The sequence below is a fragment of the Equus quagga genome, chromosome 10 (genome assembly GCF_021613505.1).
Source record: "Equus quagga isolate Etosha38 chromosome 10, UCLA_HA_Equagga_1.0, whole genome shotgun sequence".
Classification (NCBI taxonomy): Eukaryota; Metazoa; Chordata; class Mammalia; order Perissodactyla; family Equidae; genus Equus; species Equus quagga.
The window spans coordinates 18,824,832-18,835,261 of record NC_060276.1 but is presented as its reverse complement, the minus strand read 5'-3'; the positions used below and the strand labels follow the sequence as shown (position 1 = coordinate 18,835,261).

The window sequence follows — 10,430 nt, the reverse complement described above, 5'->3', positions numbered from 1 at the left end:
ACATCAGTTACTCTATAATTTGATATATGTCACTCAGTAATAATTGTTTGTAATTTTCATAAATTTTTTCTTTATCCCATTTAAAAGGGTTTTGTGTCCAAATGTATGAAGGGTTTTGTAGATTTTTTATTAATTTCTATTTTATTGCATTTTGATGAGAATGTCATTAATATGATACTACTTACTTGGAATTTATCAAGACTTCCTTTGACATTTGATTTGTGTTCTAGTTTTGTAAGTATTTCAAATGTGATTGAAAATAATGTATATCCTATATTTTTTGAGCCCAGGATTCAAAACGTATTGTGCGTGTGTGTGTGTATTAACTCAAACTTAACAATTGTGTTGTTTAATATTATATATTCTTACATATCTGCTTACCAGTTTCTGAGAGCAGTGTATTAAAATTTCCCCTCTAGTAATAAGGATTTGTCAAATTTTTTCTTGCTATTCTGCCAAATTCCTTCATCTTTCAGAGCCTCAGTTTCTTTGTCTGTAAAGTTAAATGAGAAATCGTATGTAAAAAAACAGGTACTGGGACTGTAGGCACTCAATCAGCCAGAGGTGCTCCTGCTTAGTCGTTATTACTATTATATATAATATTAGTAAATCCAAGCCCTGCCTTCTCAAGATGCTCTAAAGATGGCTTAGTTTTGGAGAGTGAGGCACAGCAGTGAGAATGGATCCCAAGCAAGGAATGCTAAATCAAGTTGGCCAGGTTATATCACCTAGACAGGGCCAGTGACAGTTAGGAGTCACTCCATTCACCAGAAAAAGCAGTTTCTTCTAGAATGAGGGTGTCTTGGGAACCTTCTTCAAGTCACCTAAGGGAGAATGGTTTCAGAGTGGAGTGAGCAATGACAGAACAAGGTAGGGTGCAGACCTCAGAATCCTTGCTTCAGCTAAGCAGGGCTCTAGGGCATTGGAGCCTCATGAAGTTGTTGAAGGAATACATGGCCACTGGTAAAATCTGTAAAGGTTGTAGACACTACTGAAGGCCATTTTCTTAAAATATGTTTCTAGAGAAGTTTTGGAAGTTTTCCTATGAGAAATAGTATTTTATGAGGTATCTGAGCAAGAGGCTAAAGTGATTGTTAGGAAAGCTCGCCTTCTTCTACCTGATCTAGTTTCAGGAAAAAGCCCTAAGAAGAGACCAGAGGGTGTGGTACCCTTCCACTCCCACCTGTACACTTTCTGAATAATGGGATGACAGGACTTTTCAGGATATTTTCTTTTTTTCTTTCCTTCCTCCCTCTTTTGTTCCCTTTCTCCATCTCTCTCTCTTCCTCCCTTCCTTCCTTACCTTTCTTTCTCTCCGTTGTGTCTCAGATATGTCAAATGAGAGCTCAATCTAAACAAAATATGTTCCTGCTGACTCAGTCTCCAGTGTTCATCTCCCAGTGTCTTGATGTCACAATGTATAACACAAATCTAGGATTTAAGAAAAGTGAAATGATCACTCCAATGCAGACCGGTAAAGTAGTTAAACATGCAGGCTTTGGATTCAGACAGACTTGAGTTCAAAGTTCTGTCTCTATCTCAGTCTGGTTGTGTATGTGTGACTGAACAAGTCACAACTTCTCTGATACTCTTTTTCCTCATGTGTAAAATCAGGATAAAATCAAGCTATTGAACCCATAGAATATACAACACCAAGAGTGAGCCTTAATGTAAATGATGGCTTTTGGGTGATTATGATGCATCAATGTAGGTTCATCAATTGTAACAAGTGTACTACTCTGGGTGGAAAATGTTGATAATGGGGGAGGCTATGCATGTGGGGGGGTATATGGGAACTTTCTGTACTTCCCCTCAATTTTGCTGAGAATCTAAAACTGGTCTAAAAAATAAAGTCTTAATTAAAATTTATTTTAAAATCAGTTTGTTCTGATGATTCAATGAGATAATGAGGATCTATCATAGTGTCTGGCATTTAGTAGACCCATAATAAATGCTGGCTCCCTATTCCTTTCTTAAACTCATCTGGTTAGCTCTGCCCTACTTTGAGCTCCACACAAACCCTCTTCAATTTTACATCAACTATGCATTACAGGCACATACTTGTTCATCCAATGGGCACTCATTTTCACAGCTAACTATTACTGGGAAAGCCAAATACAGATGTAACCCATTTCCCCAAGAAACTTTAATCTAGTTGGGAAAACAACACATATGCACACACACACATACATCAAATCAACACAAAACAATAGATTTGCAAATGATGAATTATAATGCAGGGGGACAGAGGCGTAGGAAAAGGTCAGACTGGAAGTACATATTGGAGTGGAGGTAGAATATTAAAAAAAGAAAGGGAGGATGGATTAGTAACACACCTCTGGACTTTTCAGAGGGTTCAGAAGTAGACATAAATGACCATGGCATAGACCAAAGATGCAGTATATGCAAAGTCATTTTTTCTTCCCATGAGCATCATATATTGAATGCTAACTTGGTTTCAGGCACAAAAGTTGTTACATAGATCTGAGACACCTTGGTCCTTCCCTCCAAGGTATACAATCTAGTAGAGAAGGAAAGATATGGGTATAAGAAAGAAAGGAGTAAAATAAAGAATTATAAGAGTATAGGATGACTGCATGCTGCAATCATTGGTCTTAATGTTCCAAAGAAGGAGTGAACACTTTTGGTCAGCTCAGGAGGAGGGCTTTGATTAGAAATATGGGGAAGATTTTTCGCTGGTGGAAAGTGAGGGCATTGTGGATGATAAAAATAGTAAGTGCAAAGGAGAGGATATGAACTACGGGGAAGGGAAGAGGGGTTGTGAAAGATGAGGTTTAAGAGGTAAGACTGATTGTGGAGGCCTTGTAAGTTAAGGGATTTGAACTTTATTCTGAGGACAATGAAGAGCCACTGAGGGATTTAAAGCAGAGCAATGATATGATCAGACTTCTGTTTAGAATAATCATAAAGCAGCAGTGAGGAGGATAAATTGATCGGGGCAAGCCTGGAGGCAATAAGACTGGTTAGGAGCCTACTGCAATGGTCCAGGCAAATGGTAGAATAGAGAAAAGCTATGCTCCAAGACAGAGGAATTCCCTATAAGGAAAGTGTCGGAAATAAGACCCTTCTCTGGGTCTGGCTACCTTTAGACTTGAAACAACTTCATTTGGTCACACTTGTTTAGACCTTGTCCAAACCTAACTTGACCACAAGTTTTGAGTCAGGAAGTAATTCCCTGATGGTCTTTTGTGATCAAGGGCTCAAATATGTTGGTTTTCTGGCCAGTCTGAGGACTGTGGACTGTAGACAGAGAACAAAGTAAAGCCAGAGTAAAGGTTTATGGAAAACTTGGCATCCGTAAAACATGACTCTTACCACAACTCTAAGCAACTACACATTCAAAGCTGCATATTGGATCAAATTAGGGAAATCAGAGCTCTATTTAGAACTCCTCCACATATAGTGGTAAGAGATTATTTAGATGTTAGTAAGACCTACAAAGAAGGTATATGAGCCCTACCCAACCATCTCTCCATTTTCTTAATATCTGTTGTTTCCACCCAACCATCTCCCCATTTTGCCAATATATTTTGCTTCTAAGTTTGCCTTCTACCAAGCACCAGCCAAATCAGCATTTAGATTCTTCTATCTCAGCCTTTGATCCCAAATTCCTCTAATTCCCTTCACTATTCATCCATTCCTACCACTCCATCACTCTTCACAGACTTTATTCAAACCACCCACCTCTTCCTAGATTGGATTCTTTTATGAACCAAATCCATCCTGCTTCCCTCACCTTGAGTCCCCATCTCATAGCTTATGTTCTTGGTGCTTGCTGATAGGCAGCCCAGTAATCCAAGAGGTGATATAGCTGAGTGGAAAGAACATAAGCTGTTTGGACAAACAGACCTGAATTCAAATTCTATATTCACCATTCATTAGCTGTGTGACCTTGAGTGAGTTACTTAATCATTTTTAGCTACTATTCTCATCTGTGAAATTAGAGCAACAATAGTATCTACATCACAGAGTTCTTGGGAAAATTATGAGATAACTGATTTAGCATTTAGCACACAGAAAGAACTCAATGAATGTCACTTTAAATAAAAAGTCATAGTTCAATTGCCTTTGGGTGAGCTCTTCTGTCTTCCCTAAATGAATTGGAAGCTTCCAAAAGGTAGTGCCCATGGCTTTCTTCCTTGTGATCCCTCTCCATCCTTGCATCTGATATAGGGCTCCGTATACAATATGTATTCAATTCAGTGACCTGATTAGGCATGATCCGAAGCCACAGGCAGAGAATTGGCTATGGGAAAGGGAATGGGTCTTAGGGGATTGAATCTATTATAAGTTTAAGAGATTTACCAGAAAGGGAAAACATTTGGAAACTCTTGACTCTGAGGGTAAAGAGAGAGGGTGACATCTTGCCTTACACTGAAACAGTGTAATGTAGTAGAAAAGGAGATTCAGAGTCAGAGGGTCTTGAATTGAAATTCAAGTTTCACTGCATACAAGCTATGTGACCTTAGGCAAATCACTAAACCTCTCAGGGCCTCAGTTTCCTCATCTATAAGTTGGAGATAATAATACTTGACTCCCAGAATTATGAAGATGATTCAAGACATAATCTATCTAAAATTCCTAGAATAATGCCTGAGACATGGTTGGTGGCCAAAAATAAGCCACCTCCCTCTCCTTCCTTTCTTTATCCTTCCTTTACTGCATTGGACATCATGGAAATCTGGGAGTGGGAAGAGAGAAGAATTGTGAGGTCTTTTTGAGAACATTCCCAAATGTTTCCTTCACATCTTTGTTTCTCAGACTGTAGATCATGGGATTGATCATGGGGATGACCACTGTGTAGAATACAGAGACCAAGCTGTGCCTGCCTAATAAGTACTCAGAGGATGGGCGCAAGTAAATGGACACTGTGGTTCCATAGTACAGGCTGACAGCAGTCAGGTGGGAAGCACAAGTGGAGAATGTCTTATGTTTGCCCTGGGCTGAGGGGATTCTGATGATAGCCAAGAAGATACATGTGTAGGAGACCAGGACAATTGGCAGGGACACAGACACATTAAAGCCACCACAAGCAAAGAGGAGAAGCTGGAGGACATGTGTGTCAGAGCAGGAGAGTTTTAAAAGGGGAAGAATATCACAGAAGTAGTGAGTGATGACACGGGACTTACAGAAGGTCAGATGAAAGGTTGTGCTAGTGAGGAGCATCATGTTCATCAGGCCCACTGCATAGCTAGCAGCCACTAGCTGCAAATAGAGCCTTGGGGACATGATGATATGGTACAGCAGAGGGTTGCAGATGGCCACATAGCGGTCATAGGCCATTGAAGCCAGGAGGAAGAACTCAGTGACAGCAAAGATCAAAAAGAAGCTTGTCTGGACCACACAACCAGAGAAGGAGATGGTTTGGCAGTCAGAGAAAAACCCCATCAACATTTTTGGGACTGTGACTGAAGAATAACAGAAGTCAAGAAAGGACAGGTTGCTGAGGAAGAAATACATGGGAGTGTGGAGTCGTGGGCTAACTACAATGAGGGCAAGGAGGCCCAGGTTTCCCACCACTGTGACTGCATAGATGAAGGTGAAGAGGGAAAAGAGGATGGACTGAAGCTGAGGATCATTGGTGAGGCCCACGAGGAAGAATTCACTCAACTTGCTGGTGTTGCCGGCTCCCATTGGGCCACTGCATGTCTGCAGGAGGGAAGTGCATGACAATAGTGAGACATATACAACTCAAGTCTTTAAACAGGCACCTGCAGGGCCTGGCCCTGGCTACCCAGGACATGACATATTGCATGTGTCAACTATGGCAAATGCTTCATCTTGGCCCACTCATCTCTTGCCACCCTCCAGCCTATTGTATGCAAGGTTTAAGGGCAAGAAGATGGAATCTGAAGGGAGAAGAATGGAACTGAATCTCAGTTTTTCCACCTATTGTCTCCGTGACCTTGGGCTAGTGTCTTAACCTCTCTGAGTCTTCTCTGTAAACAGGGATAAAACATCAATCTTGTAAGACTGGTTGCCAAGACTGAAGGTGATGGTGGGTGTAGGTAAAATGTTTAGCAGGACATAAGAAGAAGAGGAGATACCCAGTGAATTCTAATTTCATTCCTCCTTCCACACCCTTTTTCTTTCCAACGCTGAACTTGTCATCACCCAAAACTTAGCCTGAGCATAAAGTCAAGAACACAAATCTTAGACACACGAGGGTCCCTAGAAACTTACTAGTTCTTTCATTATCAGTTGTGTGTTTGAAGGACAGCAGGGGACAAATGGAGAGGGAATATAAAACAATATAATATAGACATAAGAGGGCAAGTTCCAAGGTCAATTATATGTGGGTTAGAAACCAACTGTATGACTTACTAGCTGTGTGACCTTGGGCAAGCTACTTAACCTACCTGAGCTTCAATTCCCTCATTTTTAAGATGAGAGTAGCAGATATTTTCAGCTTCATTAATTTACTGTGAAGATGAAATGAGAATTCATGTAAAGCACTTAGCACAGTGGCTGGCACACACTAAGCACATGGTAAATATTAGCTATTATTATGACTGGAAATCCCCTAGTAGAACTGTTCAAACTACACACAAGCCCCTTTTAGATTCTGTCACTTGCCCCTTGCTAGAATCCCTTCCTAAACTGAATTCCTGTTACTAATCATTGTGTTGTAATTCTCCAGCGTGTTGAAGTAGTAAAAAGGGTGAGAACTACTTCTCTCATCTAATACTGTTTTAAAGGTGGAGAAACCCAGAACCTGGGGCCCCAGAAGGGGAAGTAAATTTTATGTAGTTTCCCAAGGATTTGTTGTAAATGCCAGAACTGGAAGCAGGTATCCTGTCTACAGTATTCCTTCCACTGGGAGGAGGTAACAGCCTCTGATCCCTAATCTTTCAGAAACATGAAATCCACGACCTCATCAGAACACAAGAGGTTGCTTCCTCCACAGTTCCTTGAAAAATCACAACGCTAAATTCTGCTTAGGGCCGTTTCTATCCTTTCTCTTAATCAGGGAGATTACCAATGTCTGACTATACTTTATTCTAATATTGTTTTTCCTGTTAAGAGCTTGGATAGTGAAGAACAAAATATAGCATTGCACAGAGGATTTATATCATTGGATTTAGAGTGAGAATACCTGAGTTTGAGTTCTTCTTGCATACTATTTTAGCTCTATGGCCTTTAGTAAGTACTTTCTGAGTTATAGGATCTTCATCTGTAAAATGGGAACAATAACAGTTGCTCTTCTGATCTCACAGAATTGCTGCAAAGATACAATAAGAGTCTCTAGGAAAATGCTTTGCAAAGCGTAAATATAGTCAGGGCAGATACTCAGAAAGTATGCACTTGGAAAGCCAAATCAACTTTTAAAAAGTTCTATGACAACTGTTGAATTGCTGCTCTGGAGCCTCTCATCCCTGGCTGCTTCCCTGGCACCTGCCAGCCCACCTTGGCATTCACAACACTGGCCTCCATCATCTTGTGGGCTCCAAGTCAGATCCTGGAAGAGAAAACTAGATTAGCCTCTGGCAACTTGTAAGTAAATGCCTGGTGTCCTTCTTCCCCTCTGAGGCTGTGGCTGCCTGCTTTTGGCTGGTATTCCATTAAAGTAACTTTTATGGCCATCTTTGGGAACCAAAATTTCCACAGTATACAGTACTAGTTGTTAAAATTTTAAATATTATCCTGAGTATATTAGTAGCTACTATTAATAAAGTACCTCATAAGTGCCACACACTATGCTGGGTGATTGATAGAAATCATTTTATTTAATCTTCTTAACGACCCTAGGAAGTAACTACTGTTATCATTCCCATCCTACAAACCAGGCAACTGAGGCTTGGAGCGTTCCAATGCCTTGCTCAAGGTCTCATAATTGGTTAAGTGGCAGAATCTACATTCAAATATGGGTCAGCAATATTCTAATGCTACTGTAATATCCATGCTGTCTTTTTAAAATATAGAATCATAAGTTAAATATCATTAAAGTTTTTTCAAGGGATTTGCAAATCTAACCTTTCTTTGTTATCATGCTAATCTTGGAAATAAGATGGCTTCTCTTAATTTTACAGATGATGAATCTAAGCTACAAAAAAGTTAGATACATATTTCTTGGGCATGCATGCACTCATTCATTCAACTAATATTTATTGGGTGCTCGGTATGTTCCCGGCACTAGGGGTAGTCTCTCGGACTTTACAATTTAAAGGAAGAGATGTACAGCAAATAGACAAATAGTTTTTAAAATAAATAAAATTATAAAAAAACAAAGCAAGTTAACGGAATAGAGAAGGCTCAGAGTTTGGAGGGGCAACACTGAACAGAATAGAAAGAAAAGCCACTCTGAGGATTTGACATTAAGACCTGGAATCTGAATGGAGAGGAGCTAGCCATACAAAGATCCAGATTACACACAGATGCTGAGTGCCATTGTCAGGAATAGAACTCAGGTCTCCTAAATTCTACCCAGGGCTGCTGTCTCCAATTGGAAGTACGGCCCAAGTAAAAGCTGCTGGAAATGACTGGATATGTGGAACGTTCAAACTTTTATCTACAACTATCCCTTTCTTTTATCACCTACCTTTCTTCTTTGAATGTCTCTAGAACTCACAAGTATTCACCAGCCACTTTTCTGTTTCTGTACCCATCCAAAATGCTTCAGGCCAACATCGGTGGTTGGTCTCTTTCCATGTGTTCCCTTGGCGGGCACAGAAAAGTTCATGTGCTCATAACAGTAAAGCCTCTGGAACTAAGCTCCAAGTTACACTCTCTTCCTACTTCCCGCTCCAAGTTTGGCCATTTCTGTGCAGTTGGAAGAATCATTAATATAGCAAAGTTCCTGCCTTCTTGACTGGTCCCCTGAGATGCCGAGAAAAGTGAGCCCAGGGACTGAGCAGCTGTGACGTCCAAGATGGCTGGAGCAGTAAGCAGAGCCATCCCCGATGGGATGTTTTCACTGATTCATACTGAGAGTCTGGGGACCTGTAGTCACTACTGAGATATTTTGGGGACAGTTGGAAGAATCAAATTGACTATGAGATACATTGTGTTATAAACATTTTATCTAAAATACATTCCCATACATATTAAAAAGTCTTAACCACAATTAAAATACCAGTTGTTTTCCAAAACATGGGGATTCTAGGAATTATGGATAAATGGCCCAAACAGAAGATGGTAGTAAGGATATATTTCTCATTTTATGTTGTGCCATATCACTTTGTTTACTCAACTCTTTACTCTGATTATAAACTATAGATTACTTTTAAACATCAAAGAATTATTTAATTAGTTTTATGTGGTCAATAAAGTCTCTGAGTGATACTCAGTGTTCTAATAAAATACTCTTGTGCCTAAGATGTGTGTGGTGGCCAGTTGCCTTGTACCATAATTTTCCATTTTTTATCAAACCAGGTTTGAGTTGTGGAAGACTTGATTCTACACATCATTTGTTTTATTTTTTCCATTCAATAAATGTTTATTAAACATCTATCATGTGCCTGTCATTGTGTTAGGAGGTAGAGATACAAAATCAATATTAAATTAGCAATATCCCCTACAATACTCTATTCGCACTCCCCAATACGTGTACATGTGTAAGTGTGCTCACACACACACACACAGCGTCTCCCATTTGGAAAGCAAAAGCAGCCTAAATCTCCATTTGTGCTGGCTCATTAGCAGCTTTTATAGAAAATACCAAGTTAATATGCATTTTAAGAGCTAAAGCTGTTGATTTTAAAACAAGAAAATTGTTTTAAAAGTAGACTTTATAGACATGTCTCTTGTGGGCAGATTCATTTAGTTCTGTTGCTTGGCTATGCAGAATTTTGTAGCCATTTTAAATAAAGAAATTATTCTTCATTTTCAAGTTAAATTGTGACAAATTAAGTGATATTTGAACCAGTTTATGAGCTTCTGCTATGACCCGATGGGCTGACTCCACGTATTGAAGAATGCTGTCTCCAAATTTAATTATCTTGGGACATCACTGCCACGTAAGATAAAATGAGCCATATTGTTCATCACAACTGCAGTCTTTGCTGAAATGGAGGTTATGGGATAACGACTTAAAGGCTAACTCATTAATGCTCAGGGATGAATGAGGTAATGTGCCAGCAGACCAAATTGGTGTCCAAATGTTTTTATCTAGAGACCCATATCTCTTTCCCATGTTGTGACATATTAATGAAGATGTCTTTATCCGTTGTCACTGCCTGTAGACATTTGAATAATGTAGAGGCAATACCTTCTGGGCACTTAGCCCTGTGCACTATCAATTTCTCAAACTTCAAAGATCTCTCCATGGCTAGAAGCAAAATTGTGATGGTGCCATAAAGTACCTAATTTATAAGAATTCAAATGATGGCATCAGTGCAGTCCCTGCCTTTTTTCTCACAGGTGTTTATTAATGAGCACTGCTCCATCCCTAACTATTTGATGGGGACAAT

General features: G+C 39.7%; 1 protein-coding gene across 1 annotated transcript; it reads right to left on the bottom strand.

Moving 5' to 3' along the window:
• Positions 1 to 4,692: 4,692 nt before the first annotated feature.
• On the bottom strand, positions 4,693 to 8,916 carry LOC124245925 (olfactory receptor 1009-like). The gene is made up of 2 exons (XM_046673760.1): positions 8,758 to 8,916; positions 4,693 to 5,670 (listed from the first exon to the last, which is right to left on the bottom strand). Exons 1-2 carry the CDS (start codon positions 8,914 to 8,916, stop codon positions 4,693 to 4,695), a joined length of 1,137 nt encoding a protein of 378 aa, XP_046529716.1.
• Between the last annotated feature and the right edge of the window lie 1,514 nt (positions 8,917 to 10,430).